Source organism: Taudactylus pleione, unplaced genomic scaffold, assembly GCF_031769625.1.
Source record: "Taudactylus pleione unplaced genomic scaffold, aTauple2 ptg000061l, whole genome shotgun sequence".
Classification (NCBI taxonomy): domain Eukaryota; kingdom Metazoa; phylum Chordata; class Amphibia; order Anura; family Myobatrachidae; genus Taudactylus; species Taudactylus pleione.
The window spans coordinates 2109429-2134110 of record NW_028284463.1 but is presented as its reverse complement, the minus strand read 5'-3'; the positions used below and the strand labels follow the sequence as shown (position 1 = coordinate 2134110).

The 24682-nt window shown below is 38.6% G+C and overlaps 1 protein-coding gene across 1 annotated transcript; it reads left to right on the top strand.

Annotated features, from left to right (window-relative positions):
• The first annotated feature begins 9647 nt into the window (after positions 1 to 9647).
• Positions 9648 to 10595, top strand: LOC148534941 (olfactory receptor 5V1-like). Its single transcript, XM_088464825.1, has one exon. It carries the CDS (start codon positions 9648 to 9650, stop codon positions 10593 to 10595), a length of 948 nt encoding a protein of 315 aa, XP_088320951.1.
• Positions 10596 to 24682: the final 14087 nt, after the last annotated feature.

The following is a 24682-nucleotide window of genomic DNA, read 5'->3' as shown; positions in this document are numbered from 1 at the left end:
TGGATGACAACACTGGTCGATGTCCTCTTACTTCCTATTCACATCTCGCGATCTGCGAGTTCAAAACAACATGTGACTACTTTGTGTCACGGGACCGCCAAATATTTATGGCATTTGCCCTAAATAAAAATGGCGGATTTGGTATCTTATAAAAAAACAGTCATATCATATGGCATATACATATACATAAAACGTATTGAATATTAAATATATAGAGACACAAAGTTGCTATTATACTCATGATTGGCGAGTTAAATGTAGTGTGTAATCACGTGACCACCATAATGGTTATAGCATTTGCCCTTAACAAAAATGGCGGATTTGATAATGTGTGGCAAACATTGGTATACTATAACCTATATACCTGCAAATATATATATGGATAGCATATTAAATATATAAGGACAAAAGTAACTATAGTACTGCTAGATGTAATCTTTTGTTAACATTAATGCTTCGCATATTACATGAAATTATAAAGTATAAATATTTCTTAAAAGATGTTTATTTATAAAGAAGGATACAAAGCGACTCTACATGATGGATCAAAATGATACTATAATAAGATATTAATACATTTACTGTCCATCAATTAATTCTTACGATGGATCAGTACTTTATAACAAGTTACTCCCTTACATCACTAGATTATCATTATTGGTTTAGTTATGGCATATTGTCTTTAATAAACAGCGAGTTTGGTACTGTATAGCCCCACATGTTAGATCTGTGGCTTTATAGTGTCACTCTAACTTCAATTAATAATACTCCTGAGGGGGGAGGAACTAGGGAGCTCCATATGTTAAATCCACAATATAAGAGGCCAGAACCAATAGCGGTAGGTATCTGAATCAGCAGAAGGTAAGTTGCATCATCCAAATTCTACATAAATTGTATATGGGAAAAATTAGTCTATAGGATAATATTCAACTCTACAGATTCATTTAAACCGTTTGGGTGTAGCGTATCTAATTTAAACATCAAAAAAATTTATGAATACAGAGACATTTAAATCTATCGCCTCCTCTTTTAGTAACTGGTAAATGTTCTAATCCTGTTACTGTCAAACATGTTGGATCTCCATTGTGTTTTTCATCATAGTGTTTAGATACACTATGATTGAGATTCCTATTTAGGATGTTTCTGCGATATTCCATGAATCTGGTTTTAATTTTTCTGAGTGGTCCTCCCTACATACCGTAAATTACAGCCACATGTAAGTAAATATATAGAAAAATGGGTATTGCAATTTAAAAAACTCTTGATATTAATCAGCTCTTCATTACTACAAGTCACAACCTTGGTGGGTTTTCTCACGTGTAGACAAGTGGTACATCTATTTCCTCCACACTTATGGAAACCACTAATGGGATTCAGCCAAGATAGATTGGAACCAGCAACAATGTCCTTCTTATTAAATTTTGAAGACTTTAAATGACTAGGTGCCAGAATATTTTTTAATGATTTATTTTTCTTGAAAATAAAGGTAGGTTTAGTAGGTATACATCCTTGTAGGATGTTGTCCTGTCTAAGAATATAATATTATAATTGTTTAATATTATTTGTTTAAACTTTGCATGTTGGCTATTATACGTTGTAATACATGCCAAATGGTTGTCATTATTTTCCTTCTTATTTGAATTATTTTTGGTTATTTTATGTAAAAGACTCTCTCTAGATGTTAATCTAGTTTCATTTAATGCTTTCTGAACAATAAAATCAGGATATCCCCTAGATAAGAAAGATTGTGCCATGTCTTTTGCTTGAATCTCAAAAGTAGCTACATCCATACAGTTTCTCCGTAAACAGAGAAATTGGCCTTTGGGGATATTTCTCTTCCACGCGGCACTATGTTCGCTTTTATAATGAAGGTACGCATTTGTTCCAACTGCTTTATTATAGTTGGAAGTGTGAATGGTACCTTCCTTTATCTCCAGGGTTATATCAAGAAAATTTATTAAAGTTCGGGTGATAACTGTGTGTGAACTGTAAACTATAATTATTAGAATTGAGTGAAGTGACAAATGTGAGTGCTGTTTCTAAATCACCATCCCAAACAATAAATAAGTCATCAATATAATGGCCATAGAGGACCAGGTGCCCGCCGAGCCCGCCTCCCCACACATGTTGGTCCTCAAAGTGACCCATGTATAGGTTAGTGTAGCTCGGCGCGAACCTGGTCCCCATGGCCATTCCCATCACCTGTAAATAGTGAGTATCCATGAACATAAAGTGATGGTGACGTAATATAAAGGAAATAGAATCCAACAAAAATTTAATGTTTCTCTGATAAATCATTATCCAACTTCAATTTTGCTTCTATAGTCCTTAAACCCTTCTCATGGGATATATTTGAATAAAGACTTTGTAAGTCTAGGGTAAGGAATGCATATGATTCCTTCCACTCTAGATCATTAATTAATTTAAAAAAATGAGTAGTGTCTTTAATATGTGATTTTAACTGAGAAACATGTGGTTGTAAATTAGTGTCAACATAGTGAGATAGATTAGAAGAAAGGGACCCTATACCTGAAATTATAGGATGACTTGGAGGTGCTGTGAGGGAATTGTGAAATTTTGGGAGGTGATAATATATAGGAATAATTGGGTGTTCAATTAAAATAAATTTATATTCTTCTTTTGATATAACCCCATCCTCAAGTGCCACGTCAAGGAGATTTGTCAAGATAGGGAGATAAAGTTTTGTGGGATCCGACGCTAATTTACAGTAGAAGTAAGAATTATCTAACTGGTGAATAGCCTCAGATATATAGTCATCTCTATTCTGTATCACCAGACCACCTCCATTATCTGCCTCCTTTATTTCTATTTGGGTATCCTCAGTCAATCTACGTAATGCTCTTTTTTCCCATTTATTCAAATTTGATTTACATTGGTATGTAAAGGGAGAATGATCATGGCTACATAATTGTTTAAAATTGTCTAATGTTGTTTTGTAAAAACTTTAAATGTTAGCGCTTTTATATTTCATTGGATAGAAGTCTGATTTTTTCTTTACAGTTTCTTTATTAATATTGTAAAGTTTCATTGTAAGATTCTTATCTGAAGCTTCTCCATTCTCTCTAAGGAGCTCATTGAGGGTAAAAAGGGTTTGATCATTGTGTTTGTCCAGTACAATAAGTAGAGCTTCCTGATCTTGTTTTGCTATACTCTTTTTAGTTAAGTATCTCTTTCTGCAGAGGGTCCTAATGAACCTATTAAGTTCTGTAAAAAGGGTAAATATATTTGGCGTTGCAGTCGGTGCAAATTTTAAACCCTTAGTGAGTAAGGCGATCTCTCCTGCAGATAATTGTCTGGATGAAATATTAAATATATTATTAGTCTGTGTGGGTTTATTTTGTTTTAATCTCTTCGATTTCTCCTTCTTTCCCCCCCTTCTACCTCGATACTTGGCTCTCTTGGTCTTTTTAGAGTCAAATCTTGCCAAACTCTGTTGAATGTATGTTCTTTTGGATTTTTCCTTGAATGGGCTCCTAAAAAACCTAAGAATTTTCAACAGTGGACAGTCTAGTCTGTGTAAACGGTTCTTTTGGTCTTGCACCTGTCCTCCATTGATTAGACCCTAATCCATTATCTGGGTTAGGGGGCCATTCAATGTGGAATCAAGGGGATCCGAGTGGACCCTTGGTCTCCCTCCATAGGAATACCTCCATTCTGGTCCTCTATACTGATATCCTGATCTACTTGAGGGTACTGGTGGATCTCTCCATCTAGCAACAAATTTTGTTTTAGTGTTGTTGATTTAATCTTTATTCACAGTTCTAAAAGTTCTAACTTGGCCATTTTTATAGTCCTCTAGGTCTCTTTTAAACTTTTTACATTTAATATCTATCATATGCTGTTCAAATTTGGTCATTATATCCATCACAATTTTGTCTCTTTCTTTAAATTCCCTTGAGTTTTCAAATGGTTTTAGTTTGTTTTTGAGACAGTCTATTTCTTTTTCTATCTCTTTGGATTTGTCATTCCTATATGCAATTACAATTTCCATTAATTTTAAGAAACAATTGTCTAAAGACTGTTCCCATTTCCCCTGATAGTCGCTATCCTCTGGAAATATGGAAGGTTTAAAGAGCCTTAGGCCCCTGGGGATCATTTTTCTCTCAAAATATTTGTGTAAGTTTATCTCATCTAACCAATGTTTAGTCTATATTTTCAATAAATCTTCTAAATTGTGGAATTCATCCTTGAGATTGCACTCTAGAGTATCAGTGCATGTATCAGAGGATGAATCCCATCGTGTAAGAAAGGTTTGCCTCCTAGACATTCTCTCATCAAAATTTAAAAAGGTGCCCATCTAGTTGCCCATTTGGGACTATGTGTGAAATGTAAAACAAGATAAATAATGTGAGATATCTTCACAACAGGCGCTCAGGTGGGCCCAATTTCCACAGCAGCTGTAATTAATGAGTGTAGTCCCACTCAATAGAAGGAATGCGAAGGATAATAAAATACAGCGCTAATTTACATTACTAAAAGAGTATAGCAAAACAAGATGAGGAAGCTCTACTTATTGTACTGGACGAAGACGATGATCAAACCCTTTTTACCCTCAATGAGCTCCTTAGAGAGAATGGAGAAGCTTCAGATAAGAATCTTACAATGAAACTTTACGATATTAGTAAAGAAACTGTAAAGAAAAAATCAGACTTCTATCCAATGAAATATAAAAGCGCTAACATTGAAAGTTTTTACAAAACAACGTTAGACAATTTTAAACAATTATGTAGCCATGATCATTCTCCCTTTACATACAAATGTAAATCAAATTTGAATAAATGGGAAAAAAGAGCATTACGTAGATTGACTGAGGATACCCAAATAGAAATAAAGGAGGCAGATAATGGAGGGGGTCTGGTGATACAGAATAGAGATGACTATATATCTGAGGCTATTCACCAGTTAGATAATTCTTACTTCTACTGTAAATTAGTGTCGGACCCCACAAAACTTTATCTCCCTATCTTGACAAATCTCCTTGATGTGGCACTTGAGGATGGGGTTATATCAAAAGAAGAATATAAATTTATTTTAATTGAACACCCAATTATTCCTATATATTATCACCTCCCAAAATTTCACAAATCCCTCACAGCACCCCCGGGTCATCCTATAATTTCAGGTATAGGGTCCCTTTCTTCTAATCTATCTCACTATGTTGACACTTATTTACAACCACGTGTTTCTCAGTTAAAATCACATATTAAAGATACTACTCATTTTTTTAAATTAATTAATGATCTAGAGTGGAAGGAATCATATGCATTCCATACCCTAGACTTACAAAGTTTTTATTCAAATATATCCCATGAGAAGGGTTTAAGGACTATAGAAGCAAAATTGAAGTTGGATAATGATTTATCAGAGAAACATTCAATTTTTGTTGGATTCTATTTCCTTTATATTACGTCACAATCACTTTATGTTCATGGATACTCACTATTTACAGGTGATGGGAATGGCCATGGGGACCAGGTTTGCGCCGAGCTATGCTAACCTATACATGGGTTACTTTGAGGACCAACATGTGTGGGGAGGCGGGCTCGGGGGGCACCTGGTCCTCTATGGCCATTATATTGATGACTTATTTATTGTTTGGGATGGTGATTTAGAAACAGCACTCACATTTGTCACTTCACTCAATTCTAATAATTATCATTTACAGTTCACACACAGTTATCACCCCACTTTAATAAATTTTCTTGATATAACCCTGGAGATAAAGGAAGGTACCATTCACACTTCCAACTATAATAAAGCAGTTGGAAAAAATGCTTACCTACATTATAAAAGTGAACATAGTGCCACGTGGAAGAGAAATATCCCCAAAGGCCAATTTCTCAGTTTACAGAGAAACTGTATGGATGTAGCTACTTTTGAGATTCAAGAAAAAAACATGGCACAATCTTTCTTATCTAGGGGATATCCTGATTTTATTGTTCAAAAAGCATTAAATGAAACTAGATTAACATCTAGAGAGAGTCTTTTACATAAAAGTACCAAATTAATTCAAATGAGAAGGAAAACAATGACAACCATTTAGCATTTATTACAACGTATAATAGCCAACATGCAATGATTAAACAAATAATTTTAAACATTTATAATATTCTTAGACAGGACAACATCCTACAAGGATGTATACCTACTAAACCTACCTTTATTTTCAAGAAAAATAAATCATTAAAAAATATTCTGGCACCTAGTCATTTAAAGTCTTCAAAATTTAATAAGAAGAACACTGTTGCTGGTTCCAATCTATCTTGGCTGAAGCCCATTTGTGGTTTCCATAAGTGTTGAGGAAATAGATGTACCACGTGTCTACACGTGAGAAAATCCACCAAGGTTGTGACTTGTAGTACTGAAGAGCGGATTAATATCAAGAGTTTTTTAAATTGCAATACCCATTTTTCTATATATTTACTTACATGTGGCTGTAATTTACGGTATGTAGGGAGGACCACTCGGAAAATTAAAACCATGATCATGGAACATCGCAGAAACATCCTAAATAGGAATCTCAATCATAGTGTATCTAAACACTATGATGAAAAACACAATGGAGATCCAACATGTTTGACAGTAACAGGATTAGAACATATACCAGTTACTAAAAGAGGAGGCGATAGATTTAAACATCTCTGTATTCAAGAAATTTTTTGGATGTTTAAATTAGATACGCTACACCCGAACGGTTTAAATGAGTCTGTAGAGTTGAATATTGTCCTATAGACAAATTTTTCCCATATACAATTTATGTAGAATTTGGATGATGCAACTTACCTTCTGCTGATTCAGTTACCTACCGCTATTGGTTCTGGCCTCTTATATTGTGGATTTAACATATGGAGCTCCCTAGTTCCTCCCCCCTCAGGATTATTATTAATTGAAGTTAGAGTGACACTATAAAGCCACAGATCTAACATGTGGGGCTATACAGTACCAAACTCGCTGTTCATTAAAGACAATGGGGTAGATGTACGAAGCCCAGAAGCGGTATCAGCGCACCTTATGTGCGCTGATACCGCTTCTCCCCAATATATGATCGGGGGTCTGGGCGGTAATTGACAGATAGCAGCGCCGATAGCCTGGGCTATGTTCGAACGGTCATAACGTCTGACCGTGCGGCTGGCTGTAGCTGTCGTTATCGACAGCTACAGCCTGGCGCTAGCCTATCCCCACAGCAGGGACAGCGCTGTCCCTGCTGCGGTGGCTGCCGGCTCCAGGCTCCACGCGGGGATCTCGCGATACTTGCGAGATCCCGCGCATGCTCAGTGGAGCCGGCCGGGAAGAGACACAGCGCCTCAGCACTAGGCTGATGCGCTGTTGTCTCTAGCGGGTAGCACCGGTGGGGGGAGTTAACGCTCCCCCTCTCCGGCCGATGAGATGTTTATACATCTCATCGGTAGTGCTTCCTGCTTCGCCAAGGTAAAGAGGCGAAGTGGGTAGCGTTATAGCGGCACGTTAAGTGCCGCTATAATACATCTAGCCCATTATTCCATAACTAAACCAATAATGATAATCTAGTGATGTAAGGGAGTAACTTGTTATAAAGTACTGATCCATCGTAAGAATTAATTGATGGACAGTAAATGTATTAATATCTTATTATAGTATCATTTTGATCCATCATGTAGAGTCGCTTTGTATCCTTCTTTATAAACAAACATCTTTTAAGAAATATTTATACTTTATAATTTCATGTAATATGCGAAGCATTAATGTTAACAAAAGATTACATCTAGCAGTACTATAGTTACTTTTGTCCTTATATATTTAATATGCTATCCATATATATATTTGCAGGTATATAGGTTATAGTATACCAATGTTTGCCACACATTATCAAATCCGCCAATTTTGTTAAGGGCAAATGCTATAACTATTATGGTGGACATGTGATTATGCACTACATTTAACTCACCAATCGCGAGTATAATAGAAACTTTGTGTCTCTATATATTTAATATTCAATTAGTTTTATGTATATGTATATGCCATATGATATGAATATGTTTGTTATAAGATACCAAATCCGCCATTTTTATTTAGGGCAAATGCCATAAATATTTGGCAGTCCCGTGACACAAAGTAGTCACATGTTGTTTTGAACTCGCAGATCGCGAGATGTGAATAGGAAGTAAGAGGACGCCGACCAGTGTTGTCATCCACCGCGCTTACTGTATAGAACACTAGCACATGGTGCGTGCAGGTCCGTAGGTGGACGATCATATGACTGATCTCCCACTTCTGCTTTCCCTGCATTCTATAATATAGGGTGGAATGAGACGTCCCCTTACACACAATAAACCATGTGATTAAGCAACATCACATGGTCTCTTGTTTACATCACATGACCGGCGTGGCAATACATGTGGATAGGTATTTTTGGGATAAATATGCTCATTATATGTTTTAATTCACACTATTTCAATAATATAAGGTTTGCCTCACCATTAGGATTTATCATTGGTATTCAATTGCCTCTTTTTTAATGAGTGTATACAGATGAAGTGTAATTAATTTCATGTGTGGGTAATTAGTGGCCATATTGACCTGGTATAAATATCCCCATTATTCAAACATACAACCACCTTTGATAAAGCTGGGGGTTACCCAGTGAAACGCATCAGAAGATTGAGCACTTCTTTACATCTTGAAGATACATCTGGATTCATATTTACATTATCGTCAGCTTTACTCTGGAACAGACTCCATGGACCATACAAATCTTTGTCTGGGCAATCACCAAGTGACAGATGGACTTCTGCAGATATTTCTAAAGAAATCCTTTGGACTGCTTCTGTTTTGCCACTCCAAGGGACATTCCAAAAGCGTGATGTTGCTTTGATATCCTCTGGATCCCTATACATCGTGAGTTGGTAGAGACTCATCAAATTGGAATCTCTAAGTATTTTTCCACTGTCATTCTAAGGAGTCATAGAGCATTAAGCTATTGAAATTTATATCCACCTGTATGCAAGTACCATATGTAGGGGTGGCCTATTTACAGACTGGCCTATGCATGTCTTTATATGTATTTGTAATTTTTTATATATATATATATATATATACTTTTATTAAAATTCTTAGAATTTATTAATTGATTGCACTTCATCTGGTTATATTATACTCAACAAGAGAACTAATTTACATTAGCGCTGTATTTTATTATCCTTCTAATCCAGGAATAACCCGTATCGAAGGTGCAGTGTAAACGGGGTCTGAACTGGGTCTGACCTGGGTTGGAATCATGTCCGAAAACCAAAGTCAGACCTGATTTTTTGGGTGAAAAATGGGTATTAGTCAGAATATGAGGTAGGTTCATGAAAGGAAAGACCATTGAGCTCCCTATTTTATTGTTATATAAATTAATTTGCTATATTGTAAATGTCTATAAAAATGTTTTGTTACATTAACAACTGAGAGCCATTACTCACTGTCATGTCTTACTCATGCCTGTGCGGTCCCCTGATGATGTCATATGTCAAGGAATCAAGGGACTATCTGATCAGTCAACACCTGAATCTCCTCTTGATTGATAACTCCATTAAAATTAATTTTGGGAAGCTAATCTTGAAAAATAATAATAATAAAAATATTAAAAAAAAATTTATGAAAGACTAATGGAAAATTACACTTCTTTTCCAGAATTCCAAATTGTGGCTTTTTCTACTATATCAGCGTATAATTCATTTTTGTTCACTGTGTTTCTTCTATTATATCTGATGGGTCTGATAGCAAATTCTGTTATAATAACGATCATATATATGGATAAACACTTACACAGCCCAATGTATCTGTTCCTTGGTAACTTGTCCTTAATAGATTTATGTTACACAACAGTCACTGTCCCTAAGCTGCTGTACATGTTACTGTCTGGGAATTACTCAGTGACCTTCATAGAGTGTGTTACCCAGATGTATTTTTTTGATTTCTTTGCTGTCACTGAAGTTGTTCTTTTGTCCACAATGGCCTATGACCGGTATGCAGCTATATGTAATCCCTTACTCTATCACCGTATATTCAACAGGAAACTTTGTGTACAACTCACGGCTGTCCTATGGGTGTCTGGTTGTTTAAATTCTTTTCTAGTTACATTATCAGCAACAAATATGTCTTTCTACTATTCATACACAATCCACCGATACTTCTGCGATGCTAAATCTTTCATGGACATTGCAAGCGCCAACAAGGAAATGTTTCTTATAGTGGTATATGTAGAATTGTTGGTATTTGGCTGCTGCCCGTTCTACTGCAGTTTGATGTCTTATATAAAAATAATTAGTGCCATCCTGAAGATTAAATCCAGAGATGGCAGGAGAAAGGCCTTCTCCACCTGCTCATCCCACCTCACGGTCCTCACCATATTTTATGGGACGATTACCTCTGTCTTTATGATGCCACCCTTAGCCCACTACAGAGTCCTGGAGATGATCTTCACTGTACTGTACACTGTAGTTACACCGATGTTAAACCCGCTGATATACTGTCTACAGAATAAAGATGTAAAGAATGCAATGAAGAGATGCATTTGGTTAAAAATAAGAGATATAATTAGTTTGCTTAATTGAAAATGTTCATTAAATATTATATCCTAATAGTAATTAAAAAATAAAAAAATAATTGTTAGAAAATTACTTCTGTTTTCTGTCTTCCAACACCAGACTATCCTGCAGATAAATATTACCATCCTGCAGGATAAAGCAAGTGCATGTTATTATTGGATAGAGGTACTGTATGGTTGAAAATAAAAGATAGCAAATCTCTCATCAGGGCTTGCACTAAGGGCTATATTTATTACATACCTGCTGACTTTCTGGCTGCTCCTTCTGGGAGGGAGCAGCCAGATCGACAGGACAGAAGGGAGTGGCTGGGTCAAGGGGGAGTGGTCGGGGGGTGATGGGCACTTGTGGGCATGGCAGGGGTGGGGCCATGTGATTGTGTCATTTTGGCCCCACCCCCGCTTCACAATGCCAATAATATAGGCATTGTGAAGCCTAAGAAAATGTCGAGATTCAGCGTGAAACGCATCACCACCACCCCCCTCCCCCTGCTGTGGGTGTTGCAAAGGTTATTGCAGGGAGATAGGAGGGGTGGGTGGCAGCCGGGAGGATTGTCTGCCTTCCCGGGAGGTCGGGAGCGGCACCCGATTTTCGGGAGGCTCCCGACCAAATCAGGAGGGTAGGCAAGTATGATTTATTATTTACTAAAGTGTGGGGTTTTATAGGTAGAGATTTTGCCCATATACCCATAGCACCCAATAAGATTCTACTTGTCATTTATCTAGCACCTTCTAGAAGATAATAGCTAGAATCTGATTGGTTGCTATGGCAGTTATAGCACACCACATATTCTTTTGACATTTTGAGGTGAAGTTCACAAACCATGTCACTTACTAAGGTTCAAACTGCTCATCAATCCTCATGTATATTAAATTGCAGTACATAAAACCACAGTGCTGATGTTCATATATGGACGGTATATAAACCATTCCATGGCATGGCAGTCTACCAAACAGCATGGCGAACTGCAGATTATATGCCTCCCAAAAAAAACAAATACATATATATACAAGCACAGCCACTTTAACATATGCAGAGAGACATTGCAGAGCAGTGTGCAGCGTGTGAGTGAACAGCGAATTGACACCAAGTCCCAGTCATGGCGCCTTATATAGAAACGAACTCCCGTGAGAATATGAGATCGGTAGGAAATGTTTGGCCTCGAAGTGGGATCCCAGTCAGAATCTGAACCGCTCATCTCTAATATATATATACTGTAGTTAACACTATAAATGTAAAAGCTGGTTAATTTGTATACACATAGATGTGTCCTCATGCACGGGACACCTCTAGGCCATAGGGCATGAGACACTTGGTGCGACTTAGATGGGCCATGAACCGTAGAGTACAGATATCTCCACTTGCATCTTTGCCGCTTGTGTGGGAAATCACACCACGTATAGCATAAGTCACACGCCCGTGAACCAACATGCACTTGCAACCCCATAGAATCGTACTGCATGTGCATGTTTGCAGCATGATCGGCAAAGATGCAAGCGGACATATCTGTACCACATTTTCTGCATCTTTGTTGCATCACAGGATCAGCGTAAAGCCATTCACAGTGATGCTGGGCTGCGACTTTATCAGCACAGGAATTGGTTTTACACACGTACAAATTAGCAGATTAAGCACAACAAAAAATGCCATGAGGAAGAGCCATGGCCGCTGGTGGCTGAGTCTTTATTGTACAGATTCGGACTCAGTTGCACACATACTGTATGTACAAAAGTCATACAACGCAGTGGTGTGTGTAATGCAGATTTGTTGCTTCCAGTGGTTTGATTTGTCCATATGAAAGGCACATTTTGATTGAAAATTATGCACAGTGCAGTCAAGTCGCCCATTACCTGGCATGCCAAGAAAGGCTATTTGGCACAGTATGGGGCAAAACATTAACCAGCACACTACTATGGGGCATTGCATTAACTAGGGCACTACTGTGGGACATAACATTAACTAGGTCACTACTGTGTGGCATAATATTAACCAGGGCACTACTATGGGGTGTTACATTAGCTAGGACACTACTGTGGGGCATAACATAACTTGGGCACTACTATGGGGCATAATACTAACTTGGGCACTACTCTGGGGCATAACTTTAACTAAGACACTAGTACGGAGCATAGCATTAACTAAGACACTAGTACGGAGCATAGCATTAACTAAGACACTAGTATGGAGCATAGCATTAACTAAGACACTAGTATGGAGCATAGCATTAACTCAGACACTAGTATGGAGCATAGCATTAACTAAGACACTAGTATGGAGCATAGCATTAACTAAGACACTAGTATGGAGCATAGCATTAACTAAGACACTAGTATGGAGCATAGCATTAACTAAGACACTAGTATGGAGCATAGCATTAACTAAGACACTAGTACGGAGCATAGCATTAACTAAGACACTAGTACGGAGCATAGCATTAACTAGGGCACTAGTATTGTGCATAGCATTAACTAAGACACTAGTACGGAGCATAGCATTAACTAAGACACTAGTACAGAGCATAGCATTAACTAAGACACTAGTACGGAGCATAGCATTAACTAAGACACTAGTACGGAGCATAGCATTAACTAAGACACTAGTACAGAGCATAGCATTAACTAAGACACTAGTATGGAGCATAGCATTAACTAAGACACTAGTACGGAGCATAGCATTAACTAAGACACTAGTACGGAGCATAGCATTAACTAGGGCACTAGTATTGTGCATAGCATTAACTAAGACACTAGTACGGAGCATAGCATTAACTAGGGCACTAGTATTGTGCATAGCATTAACTAAGACACTAGTATGGAGCATAGCATTAACTAAGACACTAGTACGGAGCATAGCATTAACTAAGACACTAGTACGGAGCATAGCATTAACTAGGGCACTAGTATTGTGCATAGCATTAACTAAGACACTAGTACGGAGCATAGCATTAACTAGGGCACTAGTATTGTGCATAGCATTAACTAGGGTACTAGTGACTTCCGGTTCCACCCACTATGCAGTGAGCCGCACCTGACTGCAGCTCCGTTTCAAACCCGGCTATTCAAGTGTCCCACGGCTGTTTTTCAGCCTTCACATTGCCCTTCAAGAGTGCCCAATTGCTCCCCAAACATGCCGGGGAAAACACAGAAAAATTGTGCTTACTGCTGTCCCTCCAAATCCAAAATGGTGGCTTCATCAGACAGAGACCCACAGACTGCTGGAAATAGCTCTCCCAGACATACCCCAGGTAACGCTGAAGCCTTTATTACATATGGGGAAAGGGGAAAGTGATGCAGTTCATTTATCGGTGTCCAGAATGCCGGATGTCAGAATCCCGACGCTGGAAACCCGACTCTGTACTAAAGATTGGCATCTAAATACTGATGCCTGTCTTTAGCCAAATGCCAAAATCCTGATGTCCGGCATCCCAAATGGAGGTAAGTGGGGACTGTTAGCTGCTAGCCGCAGGGAGGAGGGTTAGTTTTAGGCACGGGGAGGGGGGGTAAGGGTTAGGCACCACTGGGTGGGAGGTTAGGGTTAGGCACCAACGGGGGAGATTAGGGTTAGGCACCACTAAGGGAGGGTTAGGGAGGGAGAGGGTTAGGGTACTTACCAGTCAAGATCCTGATGGTTCGGGCTTCCAGCATTAGTATTTAGTCCGCCGGCAATACATCCGGCGGTATTACATACCGATTCCATTGGGAGGTGGTCCAAGCAATAAAGGAGGCTATATGCCCCATGCCTAAAGAGCAGGCAGATGTATTTCAACAGACTTTTTCTGAATTAAAGGGCCAGATGCAACAACTCTCACAGAGGATTTCTAGCACTGAGAACACTGCGGGCAGTAGTTTTCAGGTGCTTTCAAATGTAAAAGTTGATTACCTTAACTTACATAAATCCCATCTCTAGTTGCTCAATATGGTTGACGACCTTGAAAATAGGTCATGTTGTAACATCCTCAGAATAGTGGGACTAGCTGAGTCTCTCAAAGGACCAGACCTTATCAAGTTTTTAAGCATCTGGTTATAAAAAGAGCACATCGTTTAGGCCCACAGAGAAATACAACAGATCGCAGGCCACGGGATGTTATCTTTTGGTGCCTTAATTTTATTCATAAAGATGTGATATGGTCAGCCTCTCACAAACACCACAGCCTAGCATGGGATGGACATCAGTTGTTGTTTTTTTTTTCAAGACTTTTCAACAGAAGTCACTAAAGCTTGGAAGGAGTTTTCCCCTGTGTGTGAGAATTTGATTCAACAGGGCCGTAAATTTGCCCTACTATTCCCTACTAGATTGAAATTGTACGATGGTGATTCCTATATGGACTTCACTAATGTAGCAGATGTGATGATATATGTAAAGGAAGTGATTGATTCAGCAAGAGATGGCGATCCTTCTCCTAATTCTGCATCGGAATGAACACTCAAGCTTTCCAGCTTTATGTTACATTCTATTTTAAAAATACTTAGTTAATTAGAGGTTTGTTCCGATTCAAATTTGTCTATTATAGGGCAATAGGTTTACAGTATATATATATTTTACAGTTTGTGCCGGGCCTGGCTAGAGGACATGCAGTCGGGTTTAAGACCAGGTACAACACACCTGTACCTAAGGAAAGTCTTCATTTTGATAATGTTGCAGTCTGTTTTTCTTTTGAGCTATGTCGTTTTTCTTACTGCTGTTTTCCTACTGTATATCCCCCTTGTCTGTCTCTTTCTGTGTGTACTCCAAGCCCTCTCCTTGTCCCTATATATGAGGATGATCGCTCTTCTAACTATGTCATTTCAGTACTGTGTAGCAGATTTTCAGTGGTTCTACTTGTTCTCATTCCCTCCTTTCCTTGATATTATGTAATGTCTCAAGGGAAGTTAGGTACTTGGAATGTCGAGGGGTTTAATTCCCCGATAAAACGTAAGAAAGTTTTAATTTACTTAAATAAATTACACCTGGATCTGTTTTTTCTACAGGAGACACATCTAACTCCTTTTGAAGTGGTTAAATTGAATTTGTTAGGGTGGAAAGTGATAGCTTCCGCCCCTTTCAATTCGAAATCTAGAGAAGTAGTTATTAAAGCACAACGGAATATGCTGCACTATATAAAAAACTGTTAATAATAATAATTATGGCCAAACAAGAACTCCCTATAAATGCTATTTCATCTATTATTGATCTTGAGGTCCGTTATATTATACTTGAGGCTTCAATTTTTTAGGTTGCTTATGTATTTTGTAATGTTTATGCACCTAATCATTATGATAAGACTTTTTTGTTCTCTATAGTCTAATTGTACTTATTACATAGTGATAATTTGATTTTGTGTGGAGACTTTAATATGGTTGATTCATAGGATATGGATTGACAATGTCCTCCCAAACGAAGCACTCATGTGCCAAGATTTGGGATCCCATATTTTCTTCAATGACTCCAACTGACAGATGTGTGGAGGGCCAAACATCCTGTTGATAGAGATTATACGTGCTTGTTGGCCACCCATGTGACTTAATCTCACCTAGACTATATATTAGTGTCAGACTCACTCTTTTTGAGGACATTAGAAAGTGAAATTATACCAATTGGTCTTTCAGACCATGCGTTAGTTTGGGCTACCTTGTCTATAAATATAGATAGAGGACCTTTTAAACAAAGGCATTTTACTTCGCATTTAATTTCCTCTTTAAAATTTTGGGATGTGGTGGAGTCTTCTTGGCGGGCTTACAGGCATGATAATTGTCTCCATGAAAAAGAAAATCCTTTATTGTTTTGGTTAGGGGGAATATAACAATCGCAGAAAGTTTTTAGAGGTTTTTAAATCTGCGCAACAGGATTCTTTCCACAAATTTTAATCCTCTCCTACCCCAGCTCATAGACAAATATATTTGGATCAAAAGGTTCATTTTGATGGTATATTGACTTATATGGGGGATCGTTTCACTTTTCATAAAGAGTATAAATTTTATAAATATGACAACAGAACTGGCAGATTACTGTCTAACTTGTTGAAAGGCCCACACCTCAGAGTTAATTAAAAGGTTATGTAAGCCTGATGGGACATACACTTCATCTAGTTAACAAATTGTAAATTTTACAAGTCTTTATACACCCAATTAGAGCCTGATAAGGTAAATTGGGACTCTTTTTGGTCAACCATAAATATACCGCATTTGTCTTCTGATTTGGCTACATCCCTAACTGCCCCAACTTCTACTTCTGAAGTAAATATAAGCTTCTTATAGACCAATCTCCCTTCTTAATATTGATTATAAAATTCTTATGAAAATCCCGGTAGATAATGTGAAATTAATATTACCTACACTGATTCACGAGGATCAGAGCAGGTTTATTTGGGATAATTTATTTCATACACTGTATAAATTTGGGTTCATGGCTGATTTTATTGATATCCTTCATTCGTTATATTAGAACTCTACATCACAAATTATTTGTAATGGTTATATTTCCAACCCATTTCCTATACAACAGAGTACCAGGCAGAGCTGCCCACTCTTGCCGCTGGTTTTTGCGCTTGCCCTTGAGCCGCTAGCCATTGCCCTGTGTCAGTCTTCCATGTTCCTGGGAATCTGGGTGGGTGAAGTGGAGCTTAAAGTAGCTCTATTCGCTGACTATATGCTCTTAATTATGTCTGACCCGGCTTCCTTGGTTACAGAGGTACTACAATTTATTAACTTTTTTTGTTCATTTGCAGGCTATAGGGTTAATGTGGCCAAGTCAGAGTACTTACCCCTCTCAGGTACCCCCCCAGATTTTCTTTCTATTAAAATTTTTTTACAATTACGTTTGGCTCACCCTGCTCTTAAGTACAGTATTTAGGGAGATATATTACTTCTACCCAGTGGCATAGCTGGGGGGGGTCCGAGCAAGGCATGTGCCCTGGGTGACATCGGACCAGCAGCACAGGGGGGGCACCACTGGCTGCGGTCCAGAACACCAGTCAGTGTAGTGCGGACTGCATGGAGTGCGGTCCACACTACACAGTAACAAACACCGCCGCTGGCAGTGGGTAGTACACTCGTACTACCTGGCGGCAGTGTCTTTATTTTGGCAGCCAATGAGAGTCAGACAGACTCTCTTTGGCTGCTGCGGCCACTACAAGAGCTAGGCTGTAGCTCACTCATGAGCTCCATCTTCTGGCTCCTGTAAAGGGTGATGGGAGGGACATCATGATGTCTCTCCCATAACGCAGAGCAGGCCTGGAGGATGGAGGAGCCAACGGCAGCAGGAGCGGGGATTTAGGTAAGTGTTGTTTTTTGTGTGTGTCTTTGTCCTTATATATGTAAGGGGCACTGGCACTGCATAGGGGGGCCACTACTGGGGGCAACACATAGGGGGGACTACTACTGAGGGCACTATATAAGGGGCACTGCATAGGGGGGACCACTATGGGGGCACTCTATAAGGGGCACTGCATAGCGGGACTACTACTGGGGGCACTCTATGAGGGGCACTGCATAGGTGGGGCCACTACTGGGGGCACTGTATAAGGGGCACTGCATATGGAGCACAGTATAAGTGACACTACTGGGAGCACTGCATAAGGGCCACTGTATAAGGGTGCATTACTTTGGGCACTGTATAAGGTGCACTACTGGGGGCACTGTATAAGGGGCACTACTACAGGGGGCACTGCATAAGGGGCACTGCTACTGGGGACATTGCAAAAGAAGCACTACTGCAGTGGGCATTGCAAGAGGGGCACCTCTACTTGGGGCATTAAGATGCATATGGAATGGAAAGGAATGTTCCAAGATTGCTATGACCAAATTTCGCCTCTCCCTGAAGAAAGGGTGTCTTGGAGTTCCTGACCTAGAGGTTTTTTTGTTATCTGATTTTTTTAGGTATATCTCTGACTGGGGTTTAAACCATTCTATATATACTTCTTTGGTAGTGGAGAAAGCATTATTGGCCCCTTATTCTCAAGCACTCTTCTACATACTCCTAAGTCTTTGATCCCTCAATCGATTTTGGTAAATCCATTTTTTAAAAATACCTATTCTCCTTGGATTCTATTGAACCGTAAATTAAACCTAACTGGCAATATACTCCTTGGGCCAAATATGATAGGTTGAGAGTTTAGAAAATATGAGAGTTTAGCAGTGACCTCTCACATTGGTCGAGTTTTATCAAATGGGAAAACATCTGGATGAGAGTTTAAATCTTGAGAGTTTTTTAGTTCTAAAACAGGTGAGTTTGCATTTTCAGAAAATCTATTACATTGGCCGAGTTTAAAAAGTGTGAGAGTTTACTGCTAAACTCTCACAGTTTCTAAACTCTCAGCCTATTAAATATGGCCCCTTTAATTCCTATATGCAGTAACCCATCCTTCATACAAGCTCTTAAAAATACTCAGTTTCTCAAGTTGAAAAAAGTGGTTATTGATGATAAAAGATGTGTTTGACCCAGGAGGCCATATTAAAACATTTGAGGATTTAAGAAAGACCTATGATGTTTCCAACAAATGTTTTTATATGTATTTACAAATACGTCATTATATATAAACTTTACCACTGGCTTATCCAGCTGACAAAATCCCTGATCCATTGGTCTGTCTTGTAGTTAGCTTACAAACTACTGTATATCATACCAAATATATGTATAATCTTCTTCTTAAGGGTGATATTAATACAATTTGGAAAACTTCCCATATCAGCTGGTCTAGGGATATACCTTTCTTCCCTCAGCCCACTGATTTTCTTAAGTATTTTAATTCTACAATGCGTTATTTACATACAACAATGCTTCAAGAGGTTCATCTCAGTGTTCTTAATAGGGCTTATCTTTCACAACACCAGAGAAAACATGTTGTTGAAGATGAATTGGGAAAATGTCCTAAATGCCATGATAACATGGCTTCCTTCTTTCATAATTTCTGGGAGTTCCGCAAGGGAATGCAGTCAGGATACCGGCGGGCGATATTCTGCTCGCAGATATCCCGACACTGACAGCCCAACAGGGGACTAAAGATAGGTGTCAAAGTCCCAACACCTATCATTATCCCCACTACAAAATACCGACACCTGGCATACCGAACGAAGGTAAGCCAGGGGTCTTAGCATCTACCCACAGGGGGGGAGGATTAGGTTTAGGGACCTCTGGGTGAACTTAGGGTCAGGCATCCCTCAGGAGGGTTAGGGTTAGGGTAGGGAAAGGGGGGTTAGGATTAGGCACCACTAGGGTTAGGGACCCCCCAGGATGGTTAGGTTTAGGGTGTGGGGAGAGGTTATGTTTAGGCAATAACCTGGGGGAGGTTAGGGATAGGCACTAATGGGGGGAGGTTAGGGTTAGGCACTAGGGGGAAGGTTAGGGTTAGGCACCATTAAGGGTGGGTGAAGGTTAGGGGGGAAGAGGGGAGGGTTAGGTTACTTACCAGCCCCAGTTGGGAATTAGGTCCACTGTTTGTATTTGATCTGGCAGCTATCCAGCCACCAGCATTAAATACTGATTCCTCCACAAGAGCAGTAAGATTTGGAATAAGGTAGTCACATTTATTAAGAAAATATTTTCATTGCATCTTAAGCCAGATCCTCCAGAGCCAGAAAAAAGATAAAAAGATTCCCAGCGCTCACCATCTACAAAATGGCGTAATATTGTAGTGACACAATCAAATTTAAAAAACATTGATTGCTCAAATAATTTGTAAACTATGGCAGTCTAGCATAAATTTAAATAATGGTATGCTTACAATTCTTTCATAAAAAATCCTACTCCTGGTAGATGACTTACAACATAAAATTAGACAACATACAAACAAAATAACATATAAATTCTATGTGCTAAGTACAATGTATGCATAAGCAATGTGCTTTTGAGCGACTTACTTTGCCTGCACCATCAAAAAATGTCCAGTTGTATTTTCAAAGTTATGTCATTGAATAAGCAAAAGGGTTAATTCCTAGTGTCTAGGTCAGGTATCTGTTTAATGGTGTGACATACTACAGTGGATGTAGTAACCTGCCATTCATGTGTCCGTAATGGCGATACAATTTGTACCTTAATTGAGAACTGTTTACAACTGAAGAGGGGTGTCTTCACCAAACCCTGTTTGTACAGTCCGATCCACAAGAAAGGAAAAGAAGTGTCTGCCGGCGGACGAGGGTGCGCTGTGTAATGGGATGATTCTGGATCAGCGTCCCATCGATGTCCTCTGCAATTGACACATTTTGTTTGTTCACAGGCTTTGTCAGGATGCAGAGTCATTGATCCTTCTTCCCTTTTATCTTCACTCAATCGGCATGTTTACAAAGTTAACACATGTGTTGCTCACTTCACCTGTAAACTCCAAATTTTCTTCATTATGATTGATATATTGGATGAAATTCGTAAGTTCTTTCTCTGTCCCATCCTATATTATGATCACACCATTGATTTACCTAGCCCAGAGAATAAGGTTTTCTTCATATGTGCTGTTACTCCAAATTAACTCGTTTTCCCACTGGGCTAAGTACAAATTTGCATATGACGGTGCAAACTTCGTGCCCATTGCCATGCCCCTTTGTTGTATATAGAACTTTTCTCCAAACCAAAAACAATTGTGGGACAAGATGAAATTGATACCCTCCATTATAAACTCAATCCTTTGGTTTTCAAGGTTGGAGTCTTTATACCTGTGTGTATGTATATATATATATATATATATTCCACTTGCATAGATGTAAGTTTGTTCTATGTTATTTCTATGTTTTGTTCTATGTTTGAATGTACGTTGTCAACAGTAATATGATGGGTCCCATCTCACGAATGTTATCGGGACTTAAGGGCAAACATAGACAGTATGAACTGCAGGAGCATGAGGGCAGAAGTAACGCCCTCTACCATTAAACAGATATGACATGCCGATCGAGTGAAGAAAAAAGGGAAGAAGGATCAATGACTCTGCATCCTGACGAAGCCTGTGAACAGGTGAAATGCGTCAATTGCGGAGGACAATGATGGGACGCTGATCCGGAATCATCTCATTACACAGCACACCCCCATCTGCCGGCAGACACTTGTTTTCTTTTCTCCTGTGAAATAACCCTTTTACTTATTCAAGGACATAACTTTGAAAATACAACTGGACATTTTTTGATGGTGCAGGCAAAGTAAGTCGCTCAAAAGCGCATTGCTCATGCATACATTGTACTTAGCACATAGAATTTATATGTTGTTTTGTTTGTATGTTGTCTAATTTTATGTTGTAAGTCATCTACCGGTAGTAGAATTTTTTATGAAAGAATTGTAAGCATACCATTATTGAAATTTATGCTAGACTGCCATAGTTTACAAATTATGAGCAATCAATGATTTTTAAATTTGATTGTGTCAGTGACATTTCAATACAATGCTACACCATTTTGTAGATGGTGAGCGCTGGGAATCTTTTTCTTTTTTCTGATCATAATTAATTTGACAAGATATCTTCCAGATGTAATCTAACAGGGGTACTTAATACTCCCAACCTAAATGACATTGTATTCGTAAATGGCAATATGTTAATGTGGTTTGTTTCCTATCTGCTTCATGGTTTGAGGTAGCTATAAATTATTTATTTCCTATGTCTCTCCTCTTTTCCTTGTGTGTTACCCTAAATGTCTGTCACCCCCCAATTTAGTATTGTTTTGATATTCTTACATCTCAGTTTATGCTATGTCAAATCATTGTTGGATCTGTGTTAAATTTGGGTACAGGCCCGGACCCAGATAAAGTCCTGGATTATTAATATATATAGCATAGCTCAACAGTACTTTGTACAGTTGAGCTATGCTAATCTTAATGATAAAGAAAGTTCCCAAATTGTGGAATGTATTTTACGGACTATTAGTCCAGTCCTCGGAGATTGCTCTATGTGTTAATCTTATCTTGTTCATAGTATATATGACAATTGTACGATCAGATCCAACGCTGTTATAATGCATGAATCAATTTATACTTTATTGTAATGTTGAAAATTCAATAAATAGATTTATATAATAAAAAAATAGGGCACTAGCATGGGGTATAACATTATCTAGGGTACTACTGAGGGGCAGTACATTAACTAGGGTACTACTATTGGGTATAACATTAACTAGGGCACTACTATGCTGAATAACATTAACTAGGGCACTGCTATGGGGCATACAATTAACTAGGGTACTACCATGGGGCATAACATTAACTAGGGCACTACTATGTTGCATAACATTAACTAAGTTGCTACAATGGGGCATAATATTAACTAGGGTACAAAAATGGGGCTTAACATTAACTATGACACTACTATGGGCATAAAATGAGCAACCACTGCAGCTAGAGGTGTCAGCAGGGGCCTCTTCAAAATGTTGCTATGTATACACTAATGTTCTGGCTATGCTACTGCATCCCAATGCTAATCCTCTTCATTGATTGAACAAAGACACAACTATCAGTCTACTATTTTCCCTGCTACTGCCTCTGACCTATTCAATGCCCTTGTGTTTTGATTGTTCTGTTCACCCTGAGGGCAGAGATGGAACAGAGAGTAGGCCTGGTACTAGGATGCAGAGAATTTTCAGGGAGCAAAGAAGCTGGACTTGTATGATTGCTCAGAAGAGAATAAAATAGTGAATACAGGATCAGATTATGGACAAGGCAGACCAGGCAGCCGCTTAGTGCCTAGTGGGGATCTCCAGCCTTGGCTGACTTGTAGGGTAGGCATGCTGGCACTTGTAGCCCACTGTAAAAAACAATAGTACATATTAAATAATTATCACTATTACCCCTGCACCCACTGGCCAGGAGTGCAGGGAAGAGCCCCATACTTCAGCCCAGGTCTGGGGTGCTCAGGATAGGGGGGACCCCTAAATAGCGGTGTTAATGCTTTGGCTGGGGTGACCTGGTGAAAGGGTCCCCTGGCTTTTTTCCCTGTATTTTTAAAATCAGGACCAGCTCACGGAGCCCAGTGCTTATTCGTAAAATGCAAGGCACCACTACACATTTTTTCCCCTGTATTTTTAGAACCAGGTTTGGCTCAGGAGCCCAGGGCTGGTTATGCTTTTGGGGGGAACCTCACACCATTTGTTTCTATTATTTATATGTTTTTAACAAAATACAGACATGCAGTCTGCATGTATCTCACTGATATGTGCAGACTGCGTGCTTGGGTGTGTTTAGCTGCAGTCAGACACAGGCAACGCAGGCAGAAACACGATCACATACACCATCAAAAAATACAATTCAGCAAAACAGCTTTGACTGTTTCAGCTGTCAAGAGTTTCTCATGTTTTAGCGATTCTGTGTTTCAACTTGGACCAGACGTGTATCTGTAAATTTACCCCTGTGCATTGTCTTCAAGAAATTCCCTGTCTCTGAGTTAGTTTTTACTCTTATTTTATTTTTTATTTGTTATTATTCAAAGTTTCTTATTATTTTATATGTATATTAATAAAAATTGTTATAATTCAGTCCATCTGACTCTCACTGTTTATATATTAAATATATAAATATATATTTTATTTTATCAATAGACTGACAAAGTGTGGCTCCAATTAGCACTGTCTGGTTTGACTGATTTTTTACTTTAACACATGCTATATCCACATTCACATGGAGCCTGCTGCAAACGGCAGCAAATTGGGGCCTTAGTAGACAGTCCTAATATTTAATTGGTATATTTGGTATATTTGTATACAATGACTTGTATTTATTCATTCTTGTTCTTGGGCACTGAAATTGTGTAGGTTTTTTTTATATTAACAGTGGATACTTGTGATAGTACCTACTCATTTATATATATTTACATGTGTATAGGTAATGGGATCCTGGTGTATTTTGGAGGGGTGGAGCCCAAATTAGTACCTTGTTTAGGGTCCAATGGGGTCTTAATCCAGATCTGGTAAAATGGTTAAATTTGAAATTACAAATTTATTAAAAGGTTTCTTCTTTTATAGCATATTCATATACATTACATAGTAGAATAAATTAACCCATTTTGAATTTTTAGATGAAAGAGCACAACTTATGTAAGTGGTCCTAACATAAAACCGATCATAAGAGCACAGTAACTGTACATTATAATACATTTAATAAAACACCGACTAGAAAAATAACAGTATAGAATGGTTTAGAGAAATACACAACAGATA

Bases quoted from the DNA above. Each gene is read 5' to 3' on its own strand.
- LOC148534941 (XM_088464825.1), top strand. From the start codon at position 9,648: ATGGAAAATTACACTTCTTTTCCAGAATTCCAAATTGTGGCTTTTTCT.